We start from the raw sequence: 18,066 nt of genomic DNA on the forward strand, positions 1-18,066 counted from the left end.
CCTCTCCAGGTAGATAGAGGAGAGGTAACTAAAGTAGTAACCCTCTCCAGGTAGATAGAGGAGAGGTAACTAAAGTAGTAACCCTCTCCTCTCCAGGTAGATAGAGGAGAGGTAACTAAAGTAGTAACCCTCTCCAGGTAGATAGAGGAGAGGTAACTAAAGTAGTAACCCTCTCCAGGTAGATAGAGGAGAGGTAACTAAAGTAGTAACCCTCTCCTCTCCAGGTAGATAGAGGAGAGGTAACTAAAGTAGTAACCCTCTCCTCTCCAGGTAGATAGAGAGGTAACTAAAGTAGTAACCCTCTCCTCTCCAGGTAGGTAGAGGAGAGGTAACTAAAGTAGTAACCCTCTCCTCTCCAGGTAGATAGAGAGGTAACTAAAGTAGTAACCCTCTCCTCTCCAGGTAGGTAGAGGAGAGGTAACTAAAGTAGTAACCCTCTCCAGGTAGATAGAGGAGAGGTAACTAAAGTAGTAACCCTCTCCAGGTAGATAGAGGAGAGGTAACTAAAGTAGTAACCCTCTCCAGGTAGATAGAGGAGAGGTAACTAAAGTAGTAACCCTCTCCTCTCCAGGTAGGTAGAGGAGAGGTAACTAAAGTAGTAACCCTCTCCAGGTAGATAGAGGAGAGGTAACTAAAGTAGTAACCCTCTCCAGGTAGATAGAGGAGAGGTAACTAAAGTAGTAACCCCTCTCCAGGTAGATAGAGGAGAGGTAACTAAAGTAGTAACCCTCTCCAGGTAGATAGAGGAGAGGTAACTAAAGTAGTAACCCTCTCCTCTCCAGGTAGATAGAGGAGAGGTAACTAAAGTAGTAACCCTCTCCTCTCCAGGTAACTAGTAGTAGAGGAGAGGTAACTAAAGTAGTAACCCTCTCCTCTCCAGGTAGATAGAGGAGAGGTAACTAAAGTAGTAACCCTCTCCTCTCCAGGTAGATAGAGGAGAGGTAACTAAAGTAGTAACCCTCTCCAGGTAGATAGAGGAGAGGTAACTAAAGTAGTAACCCTCTCCAGGTAGATAGAGGAGAGGTAACTAAAGTAGTAACCCTCTCCTCTCCAGGTAGATAGAGGAGAGGTAACTAAAGTAGTAACCCTCTCCAGGTAGGTAGAGGAGAGGTAACTAAAGTAGTAACCCTCTCCTCTCCAGGTAGGTAGAGGAGAGGTAACTAAAGTAGTAACCCTCTCCAGGTAGATAGAGGAGAGGTAACTAAAGTAGTAACCCTCTCCTCTCCAGGTAGATAGAGGAGAGGTAACTAAAGTAGTAACCCTCTCCAGGTAGGTAGAGGAGAGGTAACTAAAGTAGTAACCCTCTCCAGGTAGATAGAGGAGAGGTAACTAAAGTAGTAACCCTCTCCAGGTAGATAGAGGAGAGGTAACTAAAGTAGTAACCCTCTCCAGGTAGATAGAGGAGAGGTAACTAAAGTAGTAACCCTCTCCAGGTAGATAGAGGAGAGGTAACTAAAGTAGTAACCCTCTCCAGGTAGATAGAGGAGAGGTAACTAAAGTAGTAACCCTCTCCAGGTAGATAGAGGAGAGGTAACTAAAGTAGTAACCCTCTCCTCTCCAGGTAGATAGAGGAGAGGTAACTAAAGTAGTAACCCTCTCCAGGTAGATAGAGGAGAGGTAACTAAAGTAGTAACCCTCCTCCCTCCAGGTAGATAGAGGAGAGGTAACTAAAGTAGTAACCCTCTCCAGGTAGATAGAGGAGAGGTAACTAAAGTAGTAACCCTCTCCAGGTAGATAGAGGAGAGGTAACTAAAGTAGTAACCCTCTCCAGGTAGATAGAGGAGAGGTAACTAAAGTAGTAACCCTCTCCAGGTAGATAGAGGAGAGGTAACTAAAGTAGTAACCCTCTCCAGGTAGATAGAGGAGAGGTAACTAAAGTAGTAACCCTCTCCTCTCCAGGTAGGTAGAGGAGAGGTAACTAAAGTAGTAACCCTCTCCAGGTAGATAGAGGAGAGGTAACTAAAGTAGTAACCCTCTCCAGGTAGATAGAGGAGAGGTAACTAAAGTAGTAACCCTCTCCAGGTAGATAGAGGAGAGGTAACTAAAGTAGTAACCCTCTCCAGGTAGATAGAGGAGAGGTAACTAAAGTAGTAACCCTCTCCAGGTAGATAGAGGAGAGGTAACTAAAGTAGTAACCCTCTCCTCTCCAGGTAGATAGAGGAGAGGTAACTAAAGTAGTAACCCTCTCCAGGTAGATAGAGGAGAGGTAACTAAAGTAGTAACCCTCTCCAGGTAGATAGAGGAGAGGTAACTAAAGTAGTAACCCTCTCCTCTCCAGGTAGATAGAGGAGAGGTAACTAAAGTAGTAACCCTCTCCAGGTAGGTAGAGGAGAGGTAACTAAAGTAGTAACCCTCTCCTCTCCAGGTAGATAGAGGAGAGGTAACTAAAGTAGTAACCATCTCCTCTCCAGGTAGATAGAGGAGAGGTAACTAAAGTAGTAACCCTCTCCTCTCCAGGTAGATAGAGGAGAGGTAACTAAAGTAGTAACCCTCTCCAGGTAGATAGAGGAGAGGTAACTAAAGTAGTAACCCTCTCCAGGTAGATAGAGGAGAGGTAACTAAAGTAGTAACCCTCTCCTCCAGGTAGATAGAGGAGAGGTAACTAAAGTAGTAACCCTCTCCAGGTAGATAGAGGAGAGGTAACTAAAGTAGTAACCCTCTCCAGGTAGATAGAGGAGAGGTAACTAAAGTAGTAACCCTCTCCAGGTAGATAGAGGAGAGGTAACTAAAGTAGTAACCCCTCCTCCAGGTAGATAGAGGAGAGGTAACTAAAGTAGTAACCCTCTCCTCTCCAGGTAGATAGAGGAGAGGTAACTAAAGTAGTAACCCTCTCCAGGTAGATAGAGGAGAGGTAACTAAAGTAGTAACCCTCTCCTCTCCAGGTAGATAGAGGAGAGGTAACTAAAGTAGTAACCCTCTCCAGGTAGATAGAGGAGAGGTAACTAAAGTAGTAACCCTCTCCTCTCCAGGTAGATAGAGGAGAGGTAACTAAAGTAGTAACCCTCTCCAGGTAGATAGAGGAGAGGTAACTAAAGTAGTAACCCTCTCCAGGTAGATAGAGGAGAGGTAACTAAAGTAGTAACCCTCTCCTCTCCAGGTAGATAGAGGAGAGGTAACTAAAGTAGTAACCATCTCCTCTCCAGGTAGATAGAGGAGAGGTAACTAAAGTAGTAACCCTCTCCAGGTAGGTAGAGGAGAGGTAACTAAAGTAGTAACCCTCTCCAGGTAGATAGAGGAGGGGTAACTAAAGTAGTAACCCTCTCCTCTCCAGGTAGATAGAGGAGAGGTAACTAAAGTAGTAACCCTCTCCAGGTAGATAGAGGAGAGGTAACTAAAGTAGTAACCCTCTCCTCTCCAGGTAGATAGAGGAGAGGTAACTAAAGTAGTAACCCTCTCCAGGTAGATAGAGGAGAGGTAACTAAAGTAGTAACCCTCTCCAGGTAGATAGAGGAGAGGTAACTAAAGTAGTAACCCTCTCCAGGTAGGTAGAGGAGAGGTAACTAAAGTAGTAACCCTCTCCTCTCCAGGTAGATAGGAGAGGTAACTAAAGTAGTAACCCTCTCCTCTCCTTCAGGTTTATAGAGGAGTACGTATCGGAGGGCTGAGGATGAGTCTGAAACACGCCCAGAATAAAGGAGAGCCTCACTTTCCCCACGACTACCCAGACTGCCCTGCAGGAGCACGCTTCCAGGAAGAGCAGGAGGCAGAGCTGCTGGCCAAGTTCAGGAGGTGAGGAGAGTGTCGGTTTCACGTGATGGAGCTCCAGGTTTGCTGGTATCACCTGATGTAACTCCAGGTGTGTTGCTATCACCTGATGTAGCTCCAGGTGTGTTGGTATCACCTGATGGAGCTCCAGGTGTGTTGGTATCACCTGATGTAACTCCAGGTGTGTTGAGGAGAGGGTTGGTATCACCTGATGTAACTCCAGGTGTGTTGGTATCACCTGATGTAACTCCAGGTGTGTTGGTATCACCTGATGTAACTCCAGGTGTGTTGGTATCACCTGATGTAACTCCAGGTGTGTTGGTATCACCTGATGTAACTCCAGGTGTGTTGGTATCACCTGATGTAACTCCAGGTGTGTTGGTATCACCTGATGGAGCTCCAGGTGTGTTGAGGAGAGGGTTGGTATCACCTGATGTAACTCCGGGTGTGTTGGTATCACCTGATGTAACTCCAGGTGTGCTGGTATCACCTGATGTAACTCCAGGTAAAAGGGGGTGTTTGGTAGTGTTTGATGAAGTCTAACTCACTGGTATTCTGGATGTTTCGTACTGTATATAATGGCTATATTGATACAGGATCTGTGTTAACACTGTTAAGATTCAAGTCAGATTACCGGTGAGAGTTTAATATTTCAACTGAGCTCATTTCATCAAGTGGAGGCTAATGACTGGGTTATATATCATCGTGCCCTGAAACAGTTTGACTAGAGCATGACCCCTTGACCTCTGTATAGGCGCCCACCAGCCAAACGGACCAATTACATCAAACATGGCTGCCTGGCTCCGTTCCGTTGTCCCTGGCAACAGCTGGTCGAGGAGTGGGAGCTGATCGTGAAGGAGGAAGGAGGAGGAGGAGAGGAGGCGGTCGCATCAATGGAACAGGACGTGACACCACCACAGAGTAACTTCACAGTCTTGAGGTAGATGCCACTTCTGGATGATACTGTATATATGTAAGGGATGAACACTGAGCTGTGTACATTATCTGGATATAATGGACCCTGTGGTAGGAAGAAGGATCCGCTCGGTGCTTTAGAACAGTTATGAGGCAGGGCAGCCTAGTGGTTAGAGAGTAGAGGCGGCAGGGCAGCCTAGTGGTTAGAGTGGAGGGGTGGCAGGGCAGCCTAGTGGTTAGAGTGTAGAGGGGGCAGGGTAGTGGTTAGAGTGTAGAGGGGGCAGGGTAGTGGTTAGAGTGTAGAGGGGGCAGGGTAGTGGTTACATTTACATTTAAGTCATTTAGCAGACGCTCTTATCCAGAGCGACTTACAAAGAGTGTAGAGGCGGCAGGGCAGCCTAGTGGTTAGAGTGTAGAGGGGGAGGGTAGTGGTTAGAGTGTAGAGGGGGGAGGGTAGTGGTTAGAGTGTAGAGGGGGGGAGGGTAGTGGTTAGAGTGTAGAGGGGGAGGGTAGTGGTTAGAGTGTAGAGGGGGAGGGTAGTGGTTAGAGTGTAGAGGGGGAGGGTAGTGGTTAGAGTGTAGAGGGGGAGGGTAGTGGTTAGAGTGTAGAGGGGGAGGGTAGTGGTTAGAGTGTAGAGGGGGAGGGTAGTGGTTAGAGTGTAGAGGGGAGGGTAGTGGTTAGAGTGTAGAGGGGGAGGGTAGTGGTTAGAGTGTAGAGGGGGGAGGGTAGTGGTTAGAGTGTAGAGGGGGAGGGTAGTGGTTAGAGTGTAGAGGGGCAGGGGTAGTGGTTAGAGTGTAGAGGCGGCAGGGTAGCCTAGTGGTTAGAGTGTAGAGGGGGGCAGGGTAGTGGTTAGAGTGTAGAGGCGGCAGGGTAGCCTAGTGGTTAGAGTGTAGAGGCGGCAGGGTAGCCTAGTGGTTAGAGTGTAGAGGCGGCAGGGTAGCCTAGTGGTTAGAGTGTAGAGGCGGCAGGGTAGCCTAGTGGTTAGAGCGTGGAGGCGGCAGGGTAGTGGTTAGAGCGTGGAGGCGGTAGGGTAGTGGTTAGGCGTGGAGGCGGCAGGGTAGTGGTTAGAGCGTGGAGGCGGCAGGGTAGTGGTTAGAGCGTGGAGGCGGCAGGGTAGTGGTTAGAGCGTGGAGGCGGCAGGGTAGCCTAGTGGTTAGAGCGTGGAGGCGGCAGGGTAGTGGTTAGAGCGTGGAGGCGGCAGGGTAGCCTAGTGGTTAGAGCGTGGAGGCGGCAGGGTAGCCTAGTGGTTAGAGCGTAGAGGCGGCAGGGTAGCCTAGTGGTTAGAGCGTGGAGGCGGCAGGGTAGCCTAGTGGTTAGAGCGTGGAGGCGGCAGGGTAGCCTAGTGGTTAGAGCGTGGAGGCGGCAGGGTAGCCTAGTGGTTAGAGCGTGGAGGCGGCCGGGTAGTGGTTAGGCGTGGAGGCGGCGGGTAGTGGTTAGAGCGTGGAGGCGGCAGGGTAGTGGTTAGAGCGTGGAGGCGGCAGGGTAGTGGTTAGAGCGTGGAGCGGCAGGGTAGTGGCGGCGTGGAGGCGGCAGGGTAGTGGTTAGAGCGTGGAGGCGGCAGGGTAGTGGTTAGAGGCGTGGAGCGGCAGGGCCTAGTGGTTAGAGCGTGGGCGGCAGGGTAGTGGTTAGAGCGTGGAGGCGGCAGGGTAGTGGTTAGGCGTGGAGGCGGCAGGGTAGCCTAGTGGTTAGAGCGTGGAGGCGGCAGGGTAGCCTAGTGGTTAGAGCGTGGAGGCGGCAGGGTAGCCTAGTGGTTAGAGCGTGGAGGCGGCAGGGTAGCCTAGTGGTTAGGGCGTGGAGGCGGCAGGGTAGCCTAGTGGTTAGAGCGTGGAGGCGGCAGGGTAGCCTAGTGGTTAGAGCGTGGAGGCGGCAGGGTAGCCTAGTGGTTAGAGCGTGGAGGCGGCAGGGTAGCCTAGTGGTTAGAGCGTGGAGGCGGCAGGGTAGCCTAGTGGTTAGAGCGTGGAGGCGGCAGGGTAGCCTAGTGGTTAGAGCGTGGAGGCGGCAGGGCAGCCTAGTGGTTAGAGCGTGGAGGCGGCAGGGCAGCCTAGTGGTTAGAGCGTGGAGGCGGCAGGGCAGCCTAGTGGTTAGAGCGTGGAGGCGGCAGGGCAGCCTAGTGGTTAGGCGTGGAGGCGGCAGGGCAGCCTAGTGGTTAGAGCGTGGAGGCGGCAGGGCAGCCTAGTGGTTAGAGCGTGGAGGCGGCAGGGCAGCCTAGTGGTTAGAGCGTGGAGGCGGCAGGGCAGCCTAGTGGTTAGTCCTCCTGCGTGGAGGCGGCAGGGCAGCCTAGTGGTTAGAGCGTGGAGGCGGCAGGGCAGCCTAGTGGTTAGAGCGTGGAGGCGGCAGGGCAGCCTAGTGGTTAGAGCGTGGAGGCGGCAGGGCAGCCTAGTGGTTAGAGCGTGGAGGCGGCAGGGCAGCCTAGTGGTTAGAGCGTGGAGGCGGCAGGGCAGCCTAGTGGTTAGAGCGTGGAGGCGGCAGGGCAGCCTAGTGGTTAGAGCGTGGAGGCGGCAGGGCAGCCTAGTGGTTAGAGCGTGGAGGCGGCAGGGCAGCCTAGTGGTTAGATTTGCGTGGAGGCGGCAGGGCAGCCTAGTGGTTAGAGCGTGGAGGCGGCAGGGCAGCCTAGTGGTTAGAGCGTGGAGGCGGCAGGGCAGCCTAGTGGTTAGAGCGTGGAGGCGGCAGGGCAGCCTAGTGGTTAGAGCGTGGAGGCGGCAGGGCAGCCTAGTGGTTAGAGCGTGGAGGCGGCAGGGCAGCCTAGTGGTTAGAGCGTGGAGGCGGCAGGGCAGCCTAGTGGTTAGAGCGTGGAGGCGGCAGGGCAGCCTAGTGGTTAGAGCGTGGAGCGGCAGGGCAGCCTAGTGGTTAGAGCGTGGAGGCGGCAGGGCAGCCTAGTGGTTAGAGCGTGGAGGCGGCAGGGCAGCCTAGTGGTTAGAGCGTGGAGCGGCAGGGCAGCCTAGTGGTTAGAGCGTGGAGGCGGCAGGGCAGCCTAGTGGTTAGAGCGTGGAGGCGGCAGGGCAGCCTAGTGGTTCGAGCGTGGAGGCGGCAGGGTAGCCTAGTGGTTAGAGCGTTGGACTAGTAACCGAAAGGTTGCAAGTTCGATTCCCCCAGTTGACAAGGTACAAATTGAAAATAAGAATTTGTTCTTAACTGACTGTATATGCTGGGGAGGGGTTAAATAAAGGTAAAATTAAATTTGACATCAGTCAAAACACCTCATGGTTTCAAGAACAAGATAACGAGCTGAAACGCCTCCCCACAAGGCAGCTTCTTGTCGTTGTTGTCTGACCAACCAGAATCATTATTGTCTCATTGAAGTGACGTTGTCAACTAACCCGTCTAGAAGAAGCTTATACTAGCTTATAGTATCCTGCTTAGCCCATGTTTTCACAAATGACTGGTACTTGTATTGGTCCTCCTGCAATGATATGTTTTGTTAAGGAAAGTTCCTCAGTCAAAACGTCCTCCTTATATCCTCTATTCAATCCGTATCACGGTAGTTTAGCGTTACAGCGCGATTTGACATTTAAAGGCGATGTTACAGCGCGATTTGACATTTAAAGGCGATGTTACAGCGCGATTTGACATTTAAAGGCGATGTTACAGCGCGATTTGACATTTAAAGGCGATGTTACAGCGCGATTTGACATTTAAAGCTTCAGCGATGTTACAGCGCGATTTGACATTTAAAGCGATGTTACAGCAGCGATTTGACATTTAAAGCGATGTTACAGCGATTTGACATTTAAAGCGATGTTACAGCGCGATTTGACATTTAAAGGCGATGTTACAGCGGAAGTGGAGACTGCATATGGCGGCTCAATGGGAAATTATCTTTCAATTTCTAAAGCGGAATCTGTAGGGCTTCAGCCTTAGACTGAATAGAGTCCTGAATCTGTAGCGCTTTAGCCTTAGACCGAATAGAGTCCTGAATCTGTAGCGCTTCAGCCTTAGACTGAATAGAGTCCTGAATCTGTAGCGCTTCAGCCTTAGACTGAATAGAGTCCTGAATCTGTAGCGCTTCAGCCTTAGACTGAATATAGTCCTGAATCTGTAACGCTTCAGCCTTAGACTGAATAGTGTCCTGAATCTGTAGCGCTTCAGCCTTAGACTGAATAGAGTCCTGAATCTGTAGCGCTTCAGCCTTAGACAAATAGAGTCCTGAATCTGTAGGGCTTCAGCCTTAGACTGAATAGAGTCCTGAATCTGTAGGGCTTCAGCCTTAGACTGAATAGAGTCCTGAATCTGTAGCGCTTCAGCCTTAGACTGAATAGAGTCCTGAATCTGTAGCGCTTCAGCCTTAGACTGAATAGTGTCCTGAATCTGTAGCGCTTCAGCCTTAGACTGAATAGAGTCCTGAATCTGTAGCGCTTCAGCCTTAGACTGAATAGAGTCCTGAATCTGTAGCGCTTCAGCCTTAGACTGAATAGAGTCCTGAATCTGTAGCGCCTCAGCCTTAGACTGAATAGAGTCCTGAATCTGTAGCGCTTCAGCCTTAGACTGAATAGAGTCCTGAATCTGTAGCGCTTCAGCCTTAGACTGAATAGAGTCCTGAATCTGTAGCGCTTCAGCCTTAGACTGAATATAGTCCTGAATCTGTAACGCTTCAGCCTTAGACTGAATAGTGTCCTGAATCTGTAGCGCTTCAGCCTTAGACTGAATAGAGTCCTGAATCTGTAGCGCTTCAGCCTTAGACAAATAGAGTCCTGAATCTGTAGGGCTTCAGCCTTAGACAAATAGAGTCCTGAATCTGTAGCGCTTCAGCCTTAGACTGAATAGAGTCCTGAATCTGTAGCGCTTCAGCCTTAGACTGAATAGTGTCCTGAATCTGTAGCGCTTCAGCCTTAGACTGAATAGAGTCCTGAATCTGTAGCGCTTCAGCCTTAGACTGAATAGAGTCCTGAATCTGTAGCGCTTCAGCCTTAGACTGAATAGAGTCCTGAATCTCTCAGCCTTAGACTGAATAGAGTCCTGAATCAGCCTTCAGCCTTAGACTGAATAGAGTCCTGAATCTGCTTCAGCCTTAGACTGAATAGAGTCCTGAATCTGTAGAACGCTTCAGCCTTAGACTGAATAGAGTCCTGAATCTGTAGCGCTTCAGCCTTAGTCTGAATAGAGTCCTGAATCTGTAGCGCTTCAGCCTTAGTCTGAATAGAGTCCTGAATCTGTAGGGCTTCAGCCTTAGACTGAATAGAGTCCTGAATCTGTAGCGCTTCAGCCTTAGACTGAATAGAGTCCTGAATCTGTAGCGCTTCAGCCTTAGACTGAATAGAGTCCTGAATCTGTAGCGCTTCAGCCTTAGACTGAATAGAGTCCTGAATCTGTAGCGCTTCAGCCTTAGACTGAATAGAGTCCTGAATAGTGTCCTGAATCTGTAGCGCTTCAGCCTTAGACTGAATAGAGTCCTGAATCTGTAGCGCTTCAGCCTTAGACAAATAGAGTCCTGAATCTGTAGGGCTTCAGCCTTAGACTGAATAGAGTCCTGAATCTGTAGCGCTTCAGCCTTAGACTGAATAGAGTCCTGAATCTGTAGCGCTTCAGCCTTAGAGCGAATTAGAGTCCTGAATCTGTAGCACTTCAGCCTTAGACTGAATAAAGTCCTGAATCTGTAGGGCTTCAGCCTTAGACCGAATAGAGTCCTGAATCTGTAGCGCTTCAGCCTTAGAGCGAATTAGAGTCCTGAATCTCACTAGAAAGTGTTTTTTATTACCTCTAATATTAGTTTCATCCTCTCCTCTGCATAACTTATAGTATTCATTCATAATGTTTCACCTTTTATGAAACCCCTATTGTTGTTTTAATAATAACTTGTCCTTTTACCCCCCACAGTGTAGTGTCTGACAGATCTGATACATAACCCCTCCCAGCATACCTTTCATGATAACCCCTCCCCAGCATACCTTTCATGATAACCCCTCCCAGCATACCTTACATGATGAGAACATAACCCCTCCCAGCATGCCTTTCATGATAACCCCTCCCCAGCATACCTTTCACGATGAGAACATAACCCCTCCCAGCATACCTTTCATGATAACCCCTCCCCAGCATACCTTTCATGATGAGAACATAACCCCTCCCCAGCATACCTTTCATGATAACCCCTCCCCAGCATACCTTTCACGATGAGAACATAACCCATCCCAGCATACCTTTCACGATGAGAACATAATCCCTCCCAGCATACCTTTCACGATGAGAACATAACCCCTCCCAGCATACCTTTCATGACGAGAACATAACCCCTCCTCAGCATACCTTACATGATGAGAACATAACCCCTCCCCAGCATACCTTTCATGATGAGAGAACATAACCCCTCCCAGCATGCCTTTCATGATAATCCCTCCCCAGCATACCTTTCATGATGAGAACATAACCCCTCCCCAGCATACCTTTCATGAGAACATAACCCCTCCCAGCCTACCTTTCATGATAATCCCTCCCCAGCATACCTTTCATGATGAGAACATAACCCCTCCCCAGCATGCCTTTCATGATGAGAACATAACCCCTCCCCAGCATACCTTTCATGATGAGAACATAACCCTCCCAGCATACCTTACATGATGAGAACATAACCCCTCCCAGCATACCTTTCACGATGAGAACATACCCCTCCCAGCATACCTTTCATGATGAGAACATAACCCCTCCCAGCCTACCTTTCATGATGAGAACATAACCCCTCCCAGCATACCTTTCATGATAACCCCTCCCAGCATACCTTTCATGATAACCCCATCCCAGCATACCTTTCACGATGAGAACATAACCCATCCCAGCATACCTTTCACGATGAGAACATAATCCCTCCCAGCATACCTTTCACGATGAGAACATAACCCCTCCCAGCATACCTTTCATGATGAGAACATAACCCCTCCCCAGCATACATGATAATCCCTTACATGATGAGAACATAACCCCTCCCCAGCATACCTTTCATGATGAGAACATAACCCCTCCCAGCATGCCTTTCATGATAATCCCTCCCCAGCATACCTTTCATGATGAGAACATAACCCCTCCCCAGCAGCATACCTTCATTCATGATGAAAACATAACCCCTCCCCAGCATGACCTTTCATGAGAACATAACCCCTCCCAGCCTACCTTTCATGATAATCCCTCCCCAGCATACCTTTCATGATGAGAACATAACCCCTCCCCAGCATGCCTTTCATGATGAGAACATAACCCCTCCCCAGCATACCTTTCATGATGAGAGCATAACCCCTCCCAGCATACCTTTCATGAGGAGAACATAACCCCTCCCAGCATACCTTTCATGATGAGAGCATAACCCCTCCCAGCATGCCTTTCATGATGATCCCCAGCAACCCCTAACCCCCAGCATACCCTTTCACGATGAGAACATAACCCCTCCCAGCATACCTTTCATGATAACCCCTCCCCAGCATACCTTTCATGATGAGAACATAACCCCTCCCAGCATGCCTTTCATGATAACCCCTCCCCAGCATACCTTTCATGATGAGAACCCCTCCCAGCATGCCTTTCATGATGAGAGCATAACCCCTCCCAGCATGCCTTTCATGAGGAGAACATCCAGACCCAAATGACTGCCCTACATCAGAGAGATTATCCTCCTAAAATCAGCAGTTTATAGAGTAATGGCTGTCTTCATGAGCTCAGATTGTGTTTTTACTGCGTTTTGGCTGAATCCATTTTGTTTTGAGGCTGGGAATCACTGGGCGGTTTTAAAAAAACACAACATTTCATACCTTTTTAAGACCACTTTGTTGGTCCACTGAGGATACAAAATGGCTTTCCTAGAAGTAGTGGCCGTATTTTATAAACCCTGAACCACGATTGGGTTTCGCAGCTTAAACACTGAACCCTAATTGGTTGTCTCTGTGTTCAACAGGAATAGGAAGTCTCTAAGGCAGCTGTCCGCTTGGTGTCGCCCCACATCCTCTAAATGTCAGAGGGCACGTAACCCGGGATCAACACCACAACTCAACCGTAACGTTGCAGCGTCTCTCCTCTCGGCACACGGTGGCAGCAGCCTGGTGTGGATCCGTCTCTCCCTCGTCACCAAGGGCCAACCGGAGCAGCACGCCCTGGTGTGTGTCCCCACCGCAGAGGACCTCCAGCTGGTACGTGAGGAGCCGGGCTGCACAGGGCCCCAGGAGCCTCTACACACTGACCACTTCAAGAGCCGCGTCAAACGGCCACGCAAGAAGGACCACAACAAACCTGGAACCTCCTCCTCTTCCTCCGCCAAGCAGTCTGACCCTGCCTCAGTCCCTGGTGTCAACCCTGGTCCTGATCCTGGCTCCTCATCCAGCCTCACCAACCCCTCTTCCTCCTGTACCTCAGCCCCTAGTGTCAACCCTGATCCTAGCTCCTCCTCCAGCCTCACCAACCCCTCTTCCTCCTGTACCTCAGCCCTGACTCTGGGTCTCTGGCCGGAGCCCCTTCCCAGCGTCACCTCTCACTGCTCCAGGGTGACTCTGGGCTGGGTGACCCAGGGGGACTTCTCCCTGTCGGCTGGCTGTGGAGAGGCTCTGGGGCTCCTCAGCCTTACTGGTCTCCTACACACCCTGCTCAGACAGCCTGACGGCCAGAGAGGACTGGTGCTGCTACGGAACCCCGGGTCACTGCAATACCGTTTCGCTAAGATCAACATAGAGGTCTGAGGAGTACTGCAGGTTCAATCCCACATCACAACAGTACCGCTTCCCTAAGATCAACATAGAGGTCTGAGGAGTACTGCAGGTTCAATCCCACATCGCAACAGTGCCGCTTCTCTACGTAAAGCCACAGACTGTGTTCTGAGTAAAACACTGTGCCTAGTGTGAGTCCCTTCACCCCAACCCCAGTTAGGGGTACTAGATATGAAATGCCTGGCATGCACACATAACATTACATTTATTGAATGGCACATTGTTTGAGTGGAAGAACTTTTTATTGATAATAATTCCCTGTAAGGTTTTCTGGGAATTTTTCATTTGAGTTGAAATGAGTTTTTATTTTTATTTTGTTCAATATTGTTTTCACCGAAGGGACTGCCTTCAGATTGTCACTGTGTGTGTACTGGTTCTGAGAGAAGACACCAGTCATTATGTACTGGTTCTGTAGAGAAGACACCAGTCATTCTGTACTGGTTCTGTAGAGAAGACACCAGTCATTCTGTACCGGTTCTGTAGAGAAGACACCAGTCATTATGTACCGGTTCTGTAGAGAAGACACCAGTCATTCTGTACCGGTTCTGTAGAGAAGACACCAGTCATTCTGTACCGGTTCTGTAGAGAAGACACCAGTCATTCTGTAGAGAAGACACCAGTCATTCTGTAGAGAAGACACCACTCATTATGTACCGGTTCTGTAGAGAAGACACCAGTCATTATGTACTGATTCTGTAGAGAAGACACCAGTCATTATGTACCGGTTCTGTAGAGAAGACACCAGTCATTATGTACTGATTCTGTAGAGAAGACACCACTCATTCTGTACTGGTTCTGTAGAGAAGACACCAGTCATTCTGTACCGGTTCTGTAGAGAAGACACCAGTCATTCTGTACTGGTTCTGTAGAGAAGACACCAGTCATTATGTACCGGTTCTGTAGAGAAGACACCAGTCATTATGTACCGGTTCTGTAGAGAAGACACCAGTCATTCTTTGGTTTGCCTGATTCCCATTTTTGTGAAAACATATTTGTTTGGATTTGAGAGCTGTAGTTGAAATGGTTGACAATAAAAATCCCTCTACTCCAATCTGAGTTACCTAAATTCCCTGTCAAACACTGTAAACAATCAAACTGTTTATATGTAAGTGCAGGAACTCTAATACTGTTGAGATACTATTCTAGAAGAGGAACAGGAACTCTGTAATACTGTTGAGATACTATTCTAGAAGAGGAACAGGAACTCTAATACTGTTGAGATACTATTCTAGAAGAGGACAGGAACTCTGTAATACTGTTGAGATAATATTCTAGAAGAGGAACAGGAACTCTGTAATAATGTTGAGATAATATTCTAGAAGAGGAACAGGAACTCTGTAATACTGTTGAGATAATATTCTAGAAGAGGAACAGGAACTCTCTAATACTGTTGAGATAATATTCTAGAAGAGGAACAGGAACTCTGTAATACTGTTGAGATAATATTCTAGAAGAGGAACAGGAACTCCAATACTGTTGAGATAATATTCTAGAAGAGGAACAGGAACTCTAATACTGTTGAGATAATATTCTAGAAGAGGAGCAGGAACTCCAATACTGTTGAGATTATATTCTAGAAGAGAAACAGGAACTCCAATACTGTTGAGATTATATTCTAGAAGAGAAACAGGAACTCTGTAATACTGTTGAGATAATATTCTAGAAGAGAAACAGGAACTACTGTTGAGATAATATTCTAGAAGAGGAGCAGGAACTCCAATACTGTTGAGATTATATTCTAGAAGAGAAACAGGAACTCTGTAATACTGTTGAGATAATATTCTAGAAGAGGAACAGGAACTCTGTAATACTGTTGAGATAATATTCTAGAAGAGGAACAGGAACTCTGTAATACTGTTGAGATAATATTCTAGAAGAGGAACAGGAACTCCAATACTGTTGAGATAATATTCTAGAAGAGGAACAGGAACTCTAATACTGTTGAGATAATATTCTAGAAGAGGAGCAGGAACTCCAATACTGTTGAGATTATATTCTAGAAGAGAAACAGGAACTCCAATACTGTTGAGATTATATTCTAGAAGAGAAACAGGAACTCCAATACTGTTGAGATAATATTCTAGAAGAGAAACAGGAACTACTGTTGAGATAATATTCTAGAAGAGGAGCAGGAACTCCAATACTGTTGAGATTATATTCTAGAAGAGAAACAGGAACTCTGTAATACTGTTGAGATAATATTCTAGAAGAGGAACAGGAACTCTGTAATACTGTTGAGATAATATTCTAGAAGAGGAACAGGAACTCTGTAATACTGTTGAGATAATATTCTAGAAGAGGAGCAGGAACTCTAATACTGTTGAGATACTATTCTAGAAGAGAAACAGGAACTCTGTAATACTGTTGAGATAATATTCTAGAAGAGGAGCAGGAACTCTGTAATACTGTTGAGATAATATTCTAGAAGAGGAACAGGAACTCCAATACTGTTGAGATAATATTCTAGAAGAGAAACAGGAACTCCAATACTGTTGAGATAATATTCTAGAAGAGGAACAGGAACTCCAATACTGTTGAGATACTATTCTAGAAGAGGAGCAGGAACTCTGTAATACTGTTGAGATAATATTATAGAAGAGGAACAGGAACTCCAATACTGTTGAGATAATATTCTAGAAGAGGAACAGGAACTCTAATACTGTTGAGATAATATTCTAGAAGAGGAACAGGAACTCTAATACTGTTGAGATAATATTCTAGAAGAGGAACAGGAACTCTGTAATACTGTTGAGATAATATTCTAGAAGAGAAACAGGAACTACTGTTGAGATAATATTCTAGAAGAGGAGCAGGAACTCCAATACTGTTGAGATTATATTCTAGAAGAGAAACAGGAACTCTGTAATACTGTTGAGATAATATTCTAGAAGAGGACAGGAACTCTGTAATACTGTTGAGATACTATTCTAGAAGAGGAACAGGAACTCTAATACTGTTGAGATACTATTCTAGAAGAGGAACAGGAACTCCAATACTGTTGAGATAATATTCTAGAAGAGGAACAGGAACTCCAATACTGTTGAGATAATATTCTAGAAGAGGAACAGGAACTCCAATACTGTTGAGATAATATTCTAGAAGAGGAACAGGAACCCTAATACTGTTGAGATACTATTCTAGAAGAGGAACAGGAACTCCAATACTGTTGAGATAATATTCTAGAAGAGGAACAGGAACTCCAATACTGTTGAGATAATATTCTAGAAGAGGAACAGGAACTCCAATACTGTTGAGATAATATTCTAGAAGAGGAACAGGAACTCTAATACTGTTGAGATAATATTCTAGAAGAGGACAGGAACTCTGTAATACTGTTGAGATACTATTCTAGAAGAGGAACAGGAACTCTGTAATACTGTTGAGATACTATTCTAGAAGAGGAGCAGGAACTCTCTAATACTGTTGAGATAATATTTTAGAAGAGGAACAGGAACTCCAATACTGTTGAGATAATATTCTAGAAGAGGAGCAGGAATTGGACTTCCTGACGGGCCGACCGCAGGCTGTGAAGATTAGCATCAGAGGCCTCAGGGGTTGTGTCTTCAGTCATCTGCTGTACTCTCTGTTCACCAACGACTGCGTGGCTTTTTGCACCAACACCAACTCCCATCATCAAGCCTGATAACCAACCTGTCTTACTGATGGATGTCATGTTAAATCCACTTCAATCAGTGTAGGTGAAGGGGAGGAGACAGACGGGTTAAAGGGGAGGAGACAGACGGGTTAAAGGGGAGGAGACAGACGGGTTAAAGGGGAGGAGACAGACAGATTAAAGGGGAGGAGACACAGGTTAAAGGGGAGGAGACAGACAGGATTTAAGCCTTGAGACATGGCCATTTACCCAGAAACAATCCAAGACTAGTGCCTTTGAACGGGGTATGGTCGTAGGTGTCAGGAGCACCTGTTTGAATGTGTCAAGAACTGCAATGGTGCTGGGTTTTCCCCGCTCAACAGTTTCCCAATGGTCCACCGGCTAACTTGACAACTGTGGGGAGTCAGTGGAGTCAACATGGGCATCCTTGTGGAACGCTGTCGACACCTAGAGTCCATGCCAAGAGGGTGAAACTCAATATGGTGTTCCTAATGTTTTGTACACTCAGTCATTTAGCAGAGCGACTTACAGTTGTGAGAGCATTCAAGTGTCGTACTGGTGCACCGTTGGGAATCGAACCCACAACCACGGCAAGGAAAGTGCCCTGCTCTACCAACTGAGCCACACAGGACCATCACTGTTACACACACATCACACCTGCTGTTACTAGACTATTATATTGTGCCTTCCTGTATTCTACTGATTCTAGAATGTTTCCTATTCTACCGAGACATTTACGTCATGCTCCTATTTGTATCTATTATTGTTGTTGTGAAGTAGGAGACTGCAGTAAGCATTTCAGTGGACGATATATCCCGTACATACGACTAATAAAACTGAGCTGGCTTTCTACTCTCATGAGTTTTAAATGTTTTAATAACCAAGATAAATAGTATAACATTGACAGATCATTTTTACTTTTAAGTCGTTTACCGATACACCTTTGCTTAAGTCCGTTGTCACTAAATATATGATTCAAAATGGAGGTGAGTTGAAGACGTTGGCTCAGCCATACCTGTCAGTTAAACTATTACACCACTGCTCTTTGAATTGCAATTCAGAAAATGACGTTTTGATTTGAAAAAGGGTGAAGCTGTAGTTGTCATATTAAAATGTCTGTGTAGTCCCTGAGGCCATCCTTCCCGAAGCCTGGTCCCG

General features: G+C 47.3%; 1 protein-coding gene across 3 annotated transcripts in view; it reads left to right on the plus strand.

Moving 5' to 3' along the window:
- pop1 (POP1 homolog, ribonuclease P/MRP subunit) overlaps nt 1-14,346 on the plus strand; it is a 54,818-nt gene extending 40,472 nt beyond the window's left edge. For 2 of the 3 annotated variants that reach the window (XM_065027273.1, XM_065027272.1), the window contains exons 13-15: nt 3,575-3,729; nt 4,460-4,645; nt 12,494-14,346. In XM_065027273.1, coding sequence (XP_064883345.1) covers nt 3,575-3,729; nt 4,460-4,645; nt 12,494-13,268 — 1,116 coding nt within the window. In that variant the 3' untranslated portion in view covers nt 13,269-14,346. The remainder of the gene's footprint in view (nt 1-3,574; nt 3,730-4,459; nt 4,646-12,493) is intronic. The other variant, XM_065027274.1, reaches the window with a different exon arrangement.
- Nucleotides 14,347-18,066: the final 3,720 nt, after the last annotated feature.

The sequence above is a fragment of the Oncorhynchus nerka genome, linkage group LG14 (genome assembly GCF_034236695.1).
Source record: "Oncorhynchus nerka isolate Pitt River linkage group LG14, Oner_Uvic_2.0, whole genome shotgun sequence".
Lineage (NCBI taxonomy): Eukaryota > Metazoa > Chordata > Actinopteri > Salmoniformes > Salmonidae > Oncorhynchus > Oncorhynchus nerka.